Genomic DNA, 16,161 nt, shown 5'->3' with positions numbered 1-16,161 from the left:
CAAGTAAGGGGATCTAGTACATGGTGTACAGATCCCTCAGGTGAATGAAAACAGCTCTGGAGGGCGAGCGAGCGGAAGTAGTGAGTACAGGCAGGTGATCTGGTGTTCCTGGGCTGTGGGTCACTTGGATGTTAAGTTCCTCGGTTGGTAGGTTTCTTGATTAGGGAATATCTTAGAGCTGTTGAGTTTTTTGCATGCAGCTGACTTGTCTGGTCCGTGTTTTGATGGGTGGATCTTTGGGGGAGTTGATCCCTGGGATGGTAGGCCTGGTCTTCACATATATAGGACACATCCATAAATTATGCCTAAACCAATGAGTATGCCAAAAACACTCAGCCAGCCGGTTCGACCTGAGTTTAAGTAAGCCTCTTCCCATTTGCTCTCCCTGTTGGCCTGTGTGGTCTGTAGGGACGGAAGCGCAGTTGTGGGGTTGTGAGTGCAGACACCATTGGGAAAGGGTTGGAAGACTGTAATCACCGGGGGAAAACCCCTCCCCAAGTCCCAGGGTAGGCAAGGGTGCAAGGGGCAAGAGAGGTCAGGCTGGGCGGTAACGGGCATTGTTTTACCTTATGGCTGAAGTAGCAAGCTGCCAGTCCCAAAGGGAAAAAAAGAAGTACAGCAAAGATAGACATGCATAGGTAATTTGGAGCATAAAATGCCAGTTCTTCTTTTGTCTGGCTAGGTTGTTTTTTCTCAGCTGCAGCAGGTGGGGCACCTGGCGCAGGCTGGTCACCTGGAGCAGGTGGGGCACCTGGCGCAGGCTGGTCAGCTGGGGCAGGTTGGGCACCTGGCGCAGGCTGGTCAGCTGGGGCAGCTGGCGCAGCTGGGTCACCTGGCGGGGCAGCTGTTGATGGCTTGGGAGGCATGACCTTTCCAAAGATAGACCTTGGAGTGTGTTGGAAACAGAGCCCCAGACCTCCACGCCAGCCCTGGAATCCCAAGCCCTAGACTGGCAAAGGGTGATCCTTCACAATGGAGAAACCAGCACCTCAAGTCCTGATTGGCTGCCCTCATAAAAGGGCGTGGCCCCATTGTTCTCAGCTACTCCAGGCCTCGGAGGCCCCTCTGCCCAGGACGTTGACGTCACCCACCCTGGTAGGGATTGGCTGGAAGTGGCAAGTGTTGAACCTTGGCTCTTCCTCCTTCCTGGACACCCCAATCTGTAGACAAGAACGTGGGCAGTGGCAGGAGGGCAGCCCAAGAGCTGTGGGGCAGAGGAAATAGATGAGGCCAGTGAGAGCTAGCAGAAGAAAGGAAAATGAATCATGTCAGTAATGGATGAGATAAAGCATTAAGTTAAGAAAAGATTTAGTCCATACTGACAGAAAGAAGGAAAGAAAGGGGGAAAACAGGGAAGGCCTTTCTCAAAGTAGAATACCACTACTCAATGCAGATGGGCAATGGAATGGGGAGCTGCCACCGAGGTGGCACAAGTCGGCCATGGCCTCAAGATTCCTACTCACTGTTGGTCCATCAAATGCTAATCTGCCTGCCACTGGAAAGGGGCTTTGCAGATGTAATTAAGATCCCCAAGCAAACTTCTAGTAGGAATGATAACCTCAGCTGAGATCTTACAAAGCACTGGGGTTTTCTGGCCAAAAGGGCTTAAGCTGGGCGAGGATCGCAGGCAAGGGAGTCTCCATGGCTGGCTTCCAGCTGGAGGGGTCGCTCGTGTGAGGCGTGCAGGCCGCCTCCAGCAGAGCGGCTCCAGCTGAGAGCCAGCAAGGAGACAGGGACCTTCCTAATAGCATGGTAATACAATAGCAAATAATACAATCAATAATATGATAGCAAGGATCTGAATCCTGCCATAACCACGTTGGTTTGGAAGAGGACCTTGGGCTCCAAATAAGAACCCAGCCCGGCTGACACCCTAATTTTAGCCTCGTGGGATTCTGAGCAGAGAACACGCCTTTGTGGCATACAAAACTGTGAGTTAATGGCCAAGTTCGTGGGAATCTGCTATGTGTCTTTAGGAGGCTGACGCTTTCAAACACTGTAGTAATTACTGACGCAGGAAGAATCATTAGCAGATGTAAGATAGCACCACCAGGTTTTAGGCCGTGGTTCCCTTAGCTGGTGGTTTTAGGTGAGTGGAGGGTGTAAGGAGCCAGTTTTTGGGGAGCTGCAAATGGGTAAGAGGTGACAAACTGAAGTCCACAAATGTAGACACCAACGTGAGTTGTCAAAGACATGATCAAGGACCTAGAAATAGTAACAAGAACAATGGCAACACACATAATGCAGAAATCAAGACTTTTTTTTTTTTTTTTGACAGGCAGAGTGGACAGTGAGAGAGAGAGAGAGAGAGAAAGGTCTTCCTTTTGCCGTTGGTTCACCCTCCAATGGCCGCTGCGGCCGGTGCACCACGCTGATCCGATGGCAGGAGCCAGGTGCTTCTCCTGGTCTCCCATGGGGTGCAGGGCCCAAGCACTTGGGCCATCCTTCACTGCACTCCCTGGCCACAGCAGAGAGCTGGCCTGGAAGAGGGGCAACCGGGACAGAATCCGGCGCCCCGACCGGGACTAGAACCCGGTGCGCCGGCGCCGCAAGGCGGAGGATTAGCCTATTGAGCCGCGGCACCGGCCTAGAAATCAAGACATTGTTAATGCAATGCACTGGTTCAGAACCTTTCAAGGGGTCAAGTAAATATCCCAAACACAAGTCTGGGGCCCTGGGGTGGTGGAGACCAGAACTCAAGGCTGGTGGGATGAACGGTGCATCTGTGCTACTGGCAGGTCACCTGGCTGGCTAGTGGGGACCTTGGGAGTGTGGGACATGATGATCTGACTGCACGGCCCTTGTCTGGTGACTTTGGGGTGGTTACTTGTCTGACTTTGTGTCCCTGGGCTATTTTTTTTAGGTTTATTTATTTATTTGAAGGCAGAGTTACAGCAAGGGAGGCTGAGGTATGGGCGGGGGGGTCTTCCATCCGCTGGCTCACTCCCCAGATGGCTGCAATGGCTGGAGCTGTGCCAATCTGAAGCCAGGAGTGAAGAGCTTCCTCCCGGTCTCTCAGCAGGTGCAGGGGCCCAAGGACTTGGGCCATACTCTACTGCCTACCCAGGCCATAGCAGAGAGCTGGATCGGAAGTGGAGCAGCCAGGACTAGAACCGGCACCCATATGGGATGCTGGCGCTTCAGGCCAGGGCGTTAACCCATTGTGCCATAGCGCTGGCCCCTGTAGCTTTTTAAAAAAGAATTTATTTTTGAGAGGTAGAGTCACAGACACAGAAAGGGAGGGGCAGAGAGAAAGTTCTTCCATCCTCTGTTCACTCCCCAAGACGCAATGACCAGAGCTGAGCCAGTCCAAAGCCAGGAGCCAGGAGCTTCTTCCAAGTCTCCCACAGAGGTGCAGGGGGCACGTGGGCCATCTTCTACTGCTTTCCCAGGCCATAAGCAGGGAGCTGGATGGGAAGAGGAATAGCTGGGACACAAACTGGCACCCATATAGGATGCCAATGCTGTAGGCAGAGGCTTATACCCTACTATGCCACAGCACTGGCCCCTATATCTATATACAAGCTTTTTTTTTTCTTTTATTTGAAAGGCAGAGTTACAGAGAGCAGAGGCAGGTGGGGTGGGGGGCGGTGGAGAGAGAGATCATCTTCCATCTACTGGTTCATTCCCCAGATGGCTGCAATGGTCGGAGCTGTGCAGATCCAAAGCCAGGAGCCAGGGGCTTCTTTCAGGTCTCCCACATAGGTGCAGGGGCCCAAGGACTTGGGCCATCCTCCACTGCTCCCCAGGCCACAGCAGAGAGCTGGATCAGAAGTGGGGCGGCCAGGACTCGAACTGGCACCCATATGGGATGCCGGCACTATAGGCAGCGGCTTTACCTGCTATACCACAGTGCTTTTTGAAATTGTTGTTAGAATTTGAACTTTGTTTTGGCTCTTCTAGGTCTTTGCATTTCCATATGAAGTGTTAGAATTAACTAGCCAATGACTAGCAAAACAGACTGCTGAGATTTGGATTTGAATTGCGTTGAATCTATAGATTGATTTGGGGGTCAATGGCTGTTATGGGTACAGCAGGACTTGGCTCTCAGAACTCATGCAGATATTTAAATTCTGCTGTGGATGGATTAAGGGTAGAGACTTGATCTAATTGTGGCGGCTGGAGAGTGGGGCAGGTGGTAGATCTTCGGGTCTTTGCGGCATGCCCTTGAAGAATGGTTCTTGTGAGAAGGGGCGATTATTTTTTTAGCTCAAGTGCTCAAGTTTAGCCTGAGCTTCTCTCTCTCTCTCTCTCTCTCCCTCCCCCCCCTCTCCCTCTCTCTCCCTCTCTCTCCCCCTCCCTTTCCCTCTCCCCCTCCCGGGTGATTACTGACGTCATAAATAAGAGTGTCAACTGTTAAATCAACAACGGGAGTCACTGTGCACCTGCTCCCCCGTAGGACCTCTGTCTTTAATGTGTTGTATTATGCAAATTAATGGTAAAACTACCACTCAAATAGTACTCTATACTTTGTATGTCTGTGTGAGTGCAGCCTGTTGAAATCTTTACTTAGTATATACTAAGCTGATCTTCTGTATATAAAGATAATTGAAAAAGAATCTTAATGAAGAATGGGATGGGAGAGGGAGTGGGAGATGGGATGTTGTGGGTGGGAAGGAAGACTTTTCTCTCTGTCTCTCTCACGGTCTATAATTCTACCTGTCAAATAAATAAAAAATCTTAAAAAAAACCAAATATATGGAAATTTAACAATATATATATTTCCACTCCCCTAATTTTCTTTTTCTTTTTTTATTTTTTGACAGGCAGAGTGGACAGTGAGAGAGAGAGACAGAGAGAAAGGTCTTCCTTTGCTGTTGGTTCACCCTCCAATGGCCGCTGTGGCCAGTGCACTGCGGCCGGCGCACCACGCAGATCCGATGGCAGGAGCCAGGAGCCAGGTACTTCTCCTGGTCTCCCGTGGGGTGCAGGGCTCAAGCACCTGGGCCATCCTCCACTGCACTCCCTGGCCACAGCAGAGAGCTGGCCTGGAAGAGGGGCAACCGGGACAGAATCCGGCGCCCCGACCGGGGCTAGAACCCGGTGTGCCGGCGCCGTAAGGCGGAGGATTATCCTAGTGAGCTGCGGCACCGACCCTAATTTTCATGTTAAATTTAAGCCATCTAAATAAAATAAATTGGGTAGATGTCTGTCATTCTCAATGGTGTAGAAATATTTAAAGATATTGAGTGTGGCTGGTGCTGTGGTGCAGCAGGTTAAAGCTCTGGCCTGAAGCGCTGCTGGCATCCCATGTGGGCGCAGGTTCTAATCCTGGCTGCTCCTCTTCCGATCCAGCTCTCTGCTATGGCCTGGGAAAGCAGTAGAAGATGGCCTAAGTCCTCCGTGTGGGAGGCCTGGAGGAAGCTCCAGGCTCCTGGCTTTGGATATGCGCAGCCCAGCCCATTGCAGCCATCTGGGGAATGAACCAGTGGATGGAAGAGCTCTCTCTGTCTCTACCTCTCTCTGTAACTCTGTCTTTCAAATAAATAAAATAAATATTTAAAAAGAAATAAAGATCTTGAGAATTGTTAGTTGCATGGAGATGTGACCTCAAACTGAGCTATAAGACCAGTTGAGGCCATTGCCTCTTGAAAAGGTAGGTTTTACATGCGCCTTCTCTTTTATTGTATTACAAGGGCTGTTTTCAGGTTTTGCACCTTATTTCAGCTGGGCGTGGAAGGTCTTTGAGTCAATCAAGAATTCAAACTGGGAACAGCTGCGACGGAAAGTGCTAGGAACTGCTAACCCCGGGCCCGGGCCCGTCTCTCAGGGAATCAATTAAAGGAGTTGGGGGGAAAGAGGTGTGGTTGGGTAACACCCCTCGCAGTAAGCTGGACCAATCAGATTTAAGCACTGGTGGCACGCCTATAATGGAATAGCCAATCATATTGAAGTGGTGGCCAAGAGAGAGGCTGAACTTGTAACTCAAATTGCGGAGGCTGCCGCACAGACCTAGGCAAGGGAAGTCCCTGGGGGCAGGTTTGCCAGGGGCTAGTAGAAAAGAGAGGAATCGTGTAGAGCCTGGTGGGGAGGGCTCGGCGGAGGAAGTGCAGCCGTGCGGAGTCCAGCGAGGCCATGACACAGGAACACAACGTGGTGGGTGCAGGCTTGGGATCCTGGCCCCTAGCTTGGGCAGTGTCAGTTTTCAGTGCCTCTCTAGCTGTAGAGAGTGATTCGATTGGCTCCCGGCAACTCAGCTCTATCCTGTCCCCTGTCTGCAGAGTCTGTTAATTGGCATCTCCTCCTCAGGCCAGAGCCCAAGGCTGCTGTGACTGCCCCCAGGGAGCCAGGCTTGCAGGCCACCCCCATGCAGCAGGCCACCCCGTTGTCTACCCCGGAGCAGCCAGTCACCCTGGTGCCTTTGCGTCCCAAACCAAAGGATTATTTGTTTCTCTCCATCATGTCTATCTTCTTCTTCTCCCCCTTGGCGATCCTGGCCCTGGTGTTCTCCCTCAAGGTAGGAGCACCTGCCTGAGCCGACGCCCTCCATCCCCAGTGGGCTCCCACCTCCCGGCTCCAGCCCAGAGACCTCCTCTGCCCCTCAGGGACTTCCTGCCTCCCTCTCTGCTGCCTCGGCCCCTGTGGGACTCCCTCTCAGCTCCTCCTCCTCCTCCTCCTCCTCCTCCTCCTCCTCCTCCTCCTCCTCCTCCAGTGTTCTGTCCAGGCACCGCCCCTCCTCCTCCAGGGGGCGGGGCGGGGGGGCGACTGAACTCCGCCCTTACTCCCTCCAGCCAGCATTCCTGACCTTGCACTGCTCCCTCCTCGCCGCCCTCCCCTTGGAGGCCCTCCCACCAGCTTGCCTCCACCCCACAGACCCGGGAAGCCAACTTCTTGGACAATCGGGAGCGAGCGCTGAAGAACTCGCGACTGGCCTTCTGCTTCAGCATCTTCAGCATGCTGATAGGCTGTGCTCTGGTCACTTTCTACTTCGTCCTCAGAGCCTTGAAGCAGAACACCTGAGCTCGCCCTGGAGGCGTCGGCAGCTGCCTGAGCTGGAGGAAGTCTTCCCTACATCCACGTTTTTAAAAGCAATAAACTTTAAGAGGCGACTTCTGCTTGCTGATTCCTCTGCCGTGTGTGTGTGTGTGTGTGTGTGTGTGCGCGCGCGCGCATGCGCATGTGCGCGTGTGTGCATGTGTGCGTGTACATGCATGTGTGTGTGTGTGTGCGCGCGCATGCGCATGTGCGCGTGTGTGCATGTGTGCGTGTACATGCATGTGTGTGCGTGTGTGTGCGCGTGTGCGCGTGTGCGTGCCCCCACGTTCACCTGACCCTGTGTGGCGCTCTGCTTGGCGCCGTGGGGCTTCTTCACTTACGCCATGCACTTAGGGGGTTCAGTGCCAATTCAAATGGAAGCACTATTTGCCTCTATAGAACTTTAAAAAAATCCACAAATAATTTTTTAATAATTTAAAAAAAAAGATTTATTTTGTTTTATTTGAAAGACAGAGCTACAGCGAGAGAGAGAGAAGAAAAGAGAGATCTATTTTCCATCTGCTGCTTCACTCTCCAGTTGACCACAACAGCCAGAGCTGGGCCCATCTGAAGCCAGGAGCTTCTCCTGGTCTCCCATATGGGTGCACGGGCCCAAGCACTTGGGCCATCCTCCACTGCTTTCCCAGGGGCATTAGCATGGAGCTGGATTGGAAGAGGAGCATCCGGGACTTGAACCAGCAACAATAAGGAGTACCAGCATTGCAGGTGGTGGCTTTTACCCACTCCGTCACAGCGCCAGCCCTCTATAAAACTTTTTTTTAAAAAAGGTTTATTTATTTATTGGAGAGGCAGAGAAAGAGAGAGAGAGGTCTTCCATTCACTGGTTCACTCCCCAGATGGCTGCAATGGCTGGAGCTGCACTGATCCGAAGCCAGGAGCCGGGAGCTTCATCCAGGTCTCCCACGCGGATACAGGGGCCCAAGGACTTGGGCCATTTTCTACTGCTTTCCCAGGCCATAGCAGAGAGCTGGATTGGAAGTGGAGCAGCTGGGACTTGAACCGGCACCCATATGGGATGCCGGCACTGCAGGCCGTGGCTTTATTCACTATGCCACAGCACTGGCCCCTCTATAAAACTTTTACAAGGGTACTTCAAAAAGTTTGTAGAAAATAAAATTAAAAGATAAGTTTGTGTGGCACAAAAACATTTGAACTCCATGTGTAGTGCTTTTTTTTCATAATGCACATTTTCATGAATTTTTGAAGACCCTTTGCATGCATTTCAAAAATTTTTTGCACCAAAATAAATGTGTCTTTTAATTCTATTTTCCATGAGCTTTTGGAAGAACCCCTATATGCTGAGACGACAGAGAGAAGAGTGAAATGTGGCGGGTGGTTATGTCACTGGAACTCCCCTCAGTGACGGGAGTGTCCCGCGGTCCACCCCGACATGGCAGCCGCCTACTGAACGGTGGCGAGTGTGGCTGAGGTCTCACTCTTGTGTTTGTTTATTTTGAGAATTAGCCCCAGCTATTTTATGCATTTGGGGCATGACTCAGAAGATGGGAGCTGTCTCTGTCTGTCTTTCAAATAATTACATTTTTTGAAGGTTTGTTTATTTATTTGAAAGGCAGAGTTACAGAGAGGCAGAAGAGAGAGAGAGAGAGAGAGAGAGAGAGAGAGAGAGAGAGGTCTTCCATCTGCTGGTTCACTGCTCAAATGGCCACAATGGGTGGAGCTGGACTGATCTGAAGCCAGGAGCCAGGAGCTTCTTCTGGGTCTCCTACATGGGTGCAGGGGCCCAAGGACTTGGGCCATCTACTGCTTTCTCAGGCCACAGCAGAGAGCTGGACAAGAAATGAAGCAGCTGGGACTTGAACAGGTGCCCATGTGGGATGCTGGCACTGTAGGCAATAGCTTTGTCTGCTCCGGCCCCTATAAATAAATTTTTTAAAAAATTAAAAGGCAGGGGCTGGCGCTGTAGTGTCGTAGGTTAAACCTTCGCTTGCAGTGCCAGCATTCCATATGGGTGCTGGTTCAAGTCCCTGGCAGCTCCACTTCCAATCCAGCTCCCTGCTAATAGCCTAGGAAAACAGTAGAAGATGGCCCAAGTGCTTGGGAGAACTGGATGAAGCTCCTGGCTCCTGGCTTGGGAACAGCCCAGCTCCAACCATTGTAGCCATTTGGGGAGTGAAACAGCAGATGGAAGACCTCTCTCTCAGTCTCTCCCTCTCTCTGTAACTTTGCTTCTCAAATAAAATAAAATAAAATAAAATAAAAATCTTTAAAAAATTAAAAGGTAAACAGACCATAGACTGGAAGGAAATACTCCCAACACAGATATCTAACAAATAACCATATCCAAAATGCATGTTTAAAAACCATCACAAATCAGCCGGCGCCGCGGCTCAACAGGCTAATCCTCCGCCTAATGGCGCCGGCACACCGGGTTCTAGTCCCGATCGGGGCGCCGGATTCTGTCCCGGTTTGCTCCTTTTCCAGTCCAGCTCTCTGCTGTGGCCAGGGAGTGCAGTGGAGGATGGCCCAAGTGCTTGGGCCCTGCACCCCATGGGAGACCAGGATAAGTACCTGGCTCCTGCCATCGGATCAGCGTGGTGTGCCGGCTGCAGCGGGCCGGCCGCGGTGGCCATTGGAGGGTGAACCAACGGCAAAGGAAGACCTTTCTCTCTGTCTCTCTCTCTCACTGTCCACTCTGCCTGTCAAAAAAAAAATCTTTACAAATCAATAATAAACATTTAACACAACTCAGGTAAAAATGAACAAAATAGGGGCTTGTGTTGTTTGCAGCAAAGTGGCCCCATGTGATGCCAGCATCCCACACGGGTGCTAGTTTGAGTCCCAGCTGCTCTGCTTCTGATCCAGCTTCCAGCTGATGCACTGAGAAAGCAGCAGAAGATGGCCCAAGTGCTTGGGCCCAATGTGGGAGGCCTGGATGGAGTTCCAGGCTTCTGGCTTCAGCCTGGCCCAGCCCCTGTGGTTGCAGCCATGTGGGCAGTGGGCTGGGGGATGGAAGACTCTCTATGTCTTTGTAACTGCCTTTCAAATAGGTAAGTCTTCTTAAAAAATGAGCAAAATGCTTGAGCAGATGCATGGCAGGGATGTACAATAGTAGATTCATTTGGGAAAACTGATAAATTCTAGTAAGGGATGCAGGTTTATCCTCTGACCCAGAAGTCATATTCCAGATATCTAACTGAGAGAAGCGAGTGTCCATGTCAACACAAAGACTCATGGAAGAATGTTCACAGCAGTTTAATTCATAATAACCAAACACTGCAGACTGTGAACAACCCCCAAACTGTAGACAACCCAAATGTCCATGACCAAATGCATGGCTAAACAAATTTGGATACATTCATTCAGTGGAACATTGCCTAGCAATGAAAAAAAATGAACTGCTGGCGACAGGCAACAACAGGAATGCGTCTCATGGACAACATAATGAAAGAAGCCAGACACAAGACAGTACCTGCTGTGTGATTCCATTATCTCCATTTCAGGAATGAACAAAGCCAGCTGGTGTTTACAGCAAGCAGCATGGCAGTGTGGACTGGGAGGGTGCGTTGGGAAACTTGCAGGGTACAGGAAATAGATCCCTTTTTATTATCATTCTTGTTCATTTATTTGAAAGGCAGAGTGATGCAGGTTGGGAGAGAGGTCCTCCACCTGCTGGTTCACTCCCCAGATAGCCACAATGGCTGGGGCTGGGCCAGATTGCAACCAGGAGCCTGGAGCTCCATCCGGGTCTCTTAACGCCGGTGGCAGGGATCCAAGCACTTGGGCTATCTTCCACTGCTTTCCCAGGCGCATTAGCAAGGGAGCCGGATGGTAAGTGGAGCAGCCGGGACTCGAACCAGCACCCATATGGGATGCTAGGAAATATACATGGATAGGGTCGTGCTTACATTGCAGAATGCATGTCAATGACCTGAGCTGTACATTTGAGATGAGTCTCTTTATGCACTTCCCTCCATGTGTTGTTAGTTATCCTGCAGTCAAAATAGGTCGAAAAAACCGGAGATCCCTGCGTGAATTGCAGGGAGCGAAAGACTGTGAGCATTGCCGGCAGTGAGGGGGCTGCGGCGCCTCCCGGCCACAGCAGCGGCTCCGAGCGGCCGGGCACGCAGCGCGCGGGGACAGCAGCAACCCTTGTGGAACAAGGCACAAGAATAACTTCTGGCTGAACGCAGCGTGTTGGACATGGTTACAGCCTGTCCTCTTCCAAACCCCGTTAAAATAACAGTAAAGGACTTTTTGGAAAAGCACAAACGCGCCAGCGCCGTGGCTCACTAGGCTAATCCTCCGCCTTGCGGTGCTGGCACACCGGGTTCTGTTACCGGAGAAATTGCAGGGTTCTTCGCGCAAGAAAGAATTCAGGCGTGAGACAGAGAGTAGTGGGAGGTAAAATAGCAAGGTTTATTAGGGAAGGGACATCCGTAAGGATGGATGGGCACCCCTCCAGACAGAGCCTGAGAGACTGGGAGGGGAGGAAGGAGCGAGGTTAGATGATTGAGTAGAGATTACACCTGGTCAGGCCAGGCAGGCGGCTCAGCAGAGAGGCAGAGGGCTGAGCGCGAAGTCTAGTTGAGGCCGGGGGTTTTTAAGGAGATGGGTCTTTGTCTTCACACATCTCCTCCTGAAACAAAGGATTTTATGGCTGTAAATATTAAGAAGCTCCTATCTGAGCTTTGCCCTGACGGTATCAGACAGAAGGAAGCCTAGCTGGCGCCATCCTGGGTTCAGAGGAAGGGTGAGCAGGACCCCCTAGAGAATGGGGATCCGGAGCAGGGTGTTTGAAATGCAGATACTGGGCTGCACCTGGGAGATTGTGGAAGATTTGTCAGGCAGAAGGGGCGGGGACCCCCACCTGGCAGGTTATCAGGTAGAAGGGGGCAGGGCAGGATGCAAACACTGGGCTGTCCCTGAAGCATTATCGGGATAACTTTGAGATGTAGATGCATATGCTGGACATAGAAGTCTTCTCCGGAGGCCTTTGTCACACACACACATAAGCTCATACCTAACTTCCTGCCTAACAGTTCTAGTCCTGGTCGGGGCACCGGATTCTGTCCCAGTTGCCCCTCTTCCAGGCCAGCTCTCTGCTGTGGCCAGGGAGTGCAGTGGAGGATGGCCCAAGTGCTTGGGCCCTGCACTCCATGGGAGACCAGGAGAAGCACTTGGCTCCTGCCATCGGATCAGCGCGGTGCACCGGCCGCGGCGGCCATTGGAGGGTGAACCAACGGCAAAGGAAGACCTTTCTCTCTGTTTCTCTCTCTCACTGTCCACTCTGCCTGTATTAAAAAAAAAAAAAAAAGGTACAAACGCTCAGGGACTGAGAGAACCAAAAAGGACAAGGAATGTGTGTCAAACCCAGGCTGTGGCGCTGGCGGTGAAGTCGCTGCTCAGGAAAGAGGGCAAAGATTTTTTTTTCTTGCTTTGCTTTTAAAAGTTTGATCTATTTATTTGAAAAGTAGAGTTGAGAGATGTGGTGACTGTTCCTCGCCACCGCCAGAGAATTAGGCAGGCTGCCCGCAGCTTGCCTTGACCGAGGAGGGGAAGTGCGCCACCCGCCACTCAGCCTTCCCCAAACCCGGGGGACAGTCAGGCGCGGTGTGGAGCCCAGTCGAAGCAGGGTCTCACTTTATTGTAAAAGGGAGGTGTGTATATAGCTGAGGTACAGAGCGGATGAGCCGATGTGGGCAAGGGGTGGGGTGATGTGATGTAAAAGGGTCTTAGCCACTCCTGTTATACCACCTTAAGGATCCTTAGGCAGAAGCGCCCTGGGGCTGGGGTGTTTGCTACCAGGGATTTGAAACTTAAAGACAGGTCTTCAAATTCGAGGCAGGCTCAGGAAGTTCCTCTAGGCCTCCCTGGATTCAGCGTCCCCCACAGAGAGAGAGACAGAGGGGGAGAGAGAGAGAGAGAGAGAGAGATTGATCTTGCATCTGCTGGTTCACTCCCCAAAGGGCTGAAACAGCTGGAGCTGGGCCAGGTGGAAGCCAGGAGCCAGAAACTCCGTCTGCATCTCCCACATGGGTGACAGGGGCCCAAGCACCTTGGGCAACCTCTGCTACTTTCTCAAGTGCATTAACAGGGAGCTGGATCGGAAGTGGAGCAGCCGGGACTTGAACTGGTGCCCATATGGGATGGCAGCGCCACTGGTGGTGGTTCAACCTACTACGCTACAGCGCCAGCCTCGTGGATTTTTTTTTTTTTTTTATACAAGGACTATGTCGCATTCTCAAAGAGGAAGAGGGAGTCCTGTATTCAGGAATGAGGAACAGCAGACGGTGAAAATGGAGCACTCAGCAAGCAACCAAGACCTCACCGGGATGAACAACATGCCAGCTGCCAGCTGGAACTGAGAGAGAAAGTTTCGGAAAAGTCACATCGCAGGTGCCTCCTAGGAAATAGAACAAGAAAGGCAAGGAGCAGGAAACAGCGGAGACCATGAGGAGGCGATCCCAGAAGGAACAGGGCCACCAGGAAGCCAGCGGGGCTGGGCCGGCAGGGTCGCTACAGAAACCTCACCAGCAGGTTCTCAGAGATGGAGGACATCAGCTGCTGGCTACCAAGGGAGGAGGGGGCTGAAGAGCTAAGCCAGGCCTGGCCAGGCGGGGCTCCTCCGTGGGGACTGCGGGAAGCAGTGAAGGCGATTAGAGCCATGCAGCCCGCCCCCGGCCTCCGCTGGCTCGTCCTCCAGTCCTCCCGTCCTCCCGCACCGGGTCCTGCCTGGCGGCTCCTCCCCACCCCCACCCCCCAGGCCTCCGCTCAAATGTTGCAGCCTTGGGGCTCTTTCTCCGCTGCCTGCTCTAACCTGGGCTCCTCCTCTTTGCCTCTCTCCTGTTCCGTTCCTTAGTGTCCTACGTGCAATTCTCCGACGGGATGGCGCCTGCCCCTGCTCCCTCTCCTGCTGTGCAGGCTCCGTGGGGGGGACCTGGTCCACTTTGCTCACTGCTAATCCCAGCGCTTAGCAAAAAGCTGGGCCCATCAGGTGCTCCGGAAACTCCCAGGAAACAGTTGAGGATGGATGTGTGTGCTCTTTGTCAAACAGTGTCTGGCAGAGTCTCTGTATCCACAGGTCTGCAAGGGGCTCTCCAGCCAGGCTGCCTGGGTTCGAATCCCAGTTCTGCCTCTCACTGAGCTGTGGGATTTTGAACAACTCAGTTAACCCCTCTGTTCCTCACAGTAAAATAGGAACAAAGGGTTGTAATGAGGCTGGTCCAGAAAACCACACAGCTTTTGAGCCAAGAACTTACGAAGTGCAAGAAGGAGCCATGCAGCTGCCAGGAGGCAGAGGGAGCGACAGGTGCAAAGGCCCTGAGGCAGCAGCCTGTTCGCTCTGTCTGAGGAGCAGCAGGGAGGCCAGTGTGGCTGGAATGCATTGAACCAGGGGGTGGCAACAGGGCCAGGTCACTTGGGCCTTGGGCGCCGGATGTTGACCTTGCTTTGTGTTGGAGTGACGGGCGCCAGGTCAGGCCTGACTCCCAGGTGCACGGGCTCCCACTGGCTGCAGGCGAGAGCAGACTCTGGGTGCAGGGAGGGGAGCAGGAGAGCCCAGAGGAGGCTGCTGGGGCTGTCTGGAGTGGGGAGGACAGAGGCTGGGCCAAGGTGGGGCAGTGGAGGGAGAGGGGTTGGGCCCCAAGTTTCCAGAACAAGCAGAGCCCAGCAATTTCAAGGGTGGGAGCGCTCTGCCCCCAGGCCCAGCTCGGCTGAGCCGCCCACACCCCGACGAGACCCAGGAGCCCCAGCTGCGGTTCTGCCAGGCCGGGGGCCTCCCCCACTCCTTGGCCCACTGCTGCTCCTGGGCCTGGCCCAAAGGGGAGGCAGAAAAGAAAGCTCCCCGTACCCAGCCCCCAGCGCACCCCTCCCAGGGTCGGGAGAGGGTGGAGGAGGTGAAGGTCACCCGGCCACTATCTTATCAGAGAGACGCAAACACATAGGAACAGGCAAGGTCAGGAGGAGCCGGAGCTCTCGCACTGCACTGCGCAAACACTCGTGGGGCCGCTCGGGCTGGGCCGTGCAGGGCACACGGCAGTGCCTCAGGCCGCCTGGACTCTGCCCTCATGGCATCCGGAAGGGAGGTCCCGGGTGCAGAGAGACAGAATCCAGGGGTCGTGTGGCCGGGACCGGTGTGGGGGGCACAGGCAGAGGCTCTGCTTGTCCTGGGATCTTGGGGCCCAACCCCCTCTCCCTCCACTGCCCCACCTTGGCCCAGCCTCTGTCCTCCCCACCCTGGACAGCCCCAGCAGCCTCCTCTGTGGTCTCCTGCCCCACTCCCCCTGGAGGGGGAGGCCCAGGGAGGCAGAGGACCCGGCCCGGAGGGTGCTCCCCGGCCTGGAGGGTGCTCCCCGGGGCTAACAGGCACAGCAGGACAGGGGAGGGGACAATCTTGCTCTCTCTCTCTCTCTCTCTCTCTCTCTCTCAGATTTATTTGAAAGGCAGAGTTAGAGAGGGAGAGGGAGAGAGAGAGAGAGAGAGAGAGAGGTCTTTCATCCACTGGTTCACTTCTCAGATGCCTACAGTGGCCTGGGCTGGGCCGGGCTGGACTGAAGCCAGAAGCCAGGAACTCCATCCGGGTCTCCCCCATGGAAGTAGGGCCCAAGGCCCCAGGCCATCTTCTGATGCTTTCCCAGGTGCAGCAGCAGGGAGCAGGGTCGGAAGTGGAGCACTAGCGCTCCTGGGGGATGCCGGCGTCTGGGTCGGCTTCACCTGCTCTGCCACAGCACCAGCTCCTCACCGTCTATTTCCTAGTCTGCCCTCCACCCCCTCTCTCAGGGAAAACAAACATCTTTTTCTGAATTCTGACTGTTCCGTGTCCTCAAGAATGTCTCTAAGGATCTGTGTGTCCCTGCTCAGGGAAATCTTGCTCTGCTGTAGAAATCAGGCTGTGTCACACTTGCGAGAAGGCTTTGTCACCAGCCTATGCCAGGAGTGGCCTGTCAGGGTGAAGGGGCATCACACTGTCCACCCGGGCTGACCCCAGGGCGCCAAGGATGATGGGACACTTGCCGCTTTACTCAGATCCTGCGTCCCCTCCCGGAGTCGGAATCAGCGCGGCTTAGACACACGGCCGGAGAACCAATTGCAGGTCTGGTGTTGGCACAGCCGTTAAGCTGCGCCTGTGCCGCCGGCATCTCATATGGGAGTGCCAGTTCCGGTCCCGGCTGCTCCACTTCCAACCCAGCTCCCTGCTAATGCACC

At 53.6% G+C, this 16,161-nt stretch overlaps 2 protein-coding genes across 4 annotated transcripts in view; one reads left to right on the top strand and one right to left on the bottom strand.

Annotated features, from left to right (window-relative positions):
• Positions 1–7,046, top strand: part of LOC138846491 (uncharacterized) — a 41,658-nt gene extending 34,612 nt beyond the window's left edge. The window contains exons 1-3 of one of the 3 annotated variants that reach the window (XM_089319413.1): positions 5,807–6,096; positions 6,250–6,457; positions 6,814–7,046. In XM_089319413.1, coding sequence (XP_089175539.1) covers positions 6,308–6,457; positions 6,814–6,960 — 297 coding nt within the window. In that variant the 5' untranslated portion in view covers positions 5,807–6,096; positions 6,250–6,307 and the 3' untranslated portion in view covers positions 6,961–7,046. Of the gene's footprint in view, positions 1–5,806; positions 6,097–6,221; positions 6,458–6,813 lie in introns of those variants that run through there. The other 2 variants (XM_089319414.1, XM_070062455.2) reach the window with 2 other exon arrangements.
• Positions 274–1,442, bottom strand: PMIS2 (PMIS2 transmembrane protein). Its single transcript, XM_008249524.5, has 3 exons — positions 1,421–1,442; positions 567–697; positions 274–402 (listed from the first exon to the last, which is right to left on the bottom strand). Exons 1-3 carry the CDS (start codon positions 1,440–1,442, stop codon positions 274–276), a joined length of 282 nt encoding a protein of 93 aa, XP_008247746.2.
• Positions 7,047–16,161: the final 9,115 nt, after the last annotated feature.

The sequence above is a fragment of the Oryctolagus cuniculus genome, chromosome 18, assembly GCF_051225735.1.
Source record: "Oryctolagus cuniculus isolate XC-2025 breed Fujian yellow rabbit chromosome 18, ASM5122573v1, whole genome shotgun sequence".
NCBI lineage: Eukaryota > Metazoa > Chordata > Mammalia > Lagomorpha > Leporidae > Oryctolagus > Oryctolagus cuniculus.
Note: the sequence above shows the minus strand (reverse complement) of the source record. Positions and strands in the feature narration are given on the sequence as shown.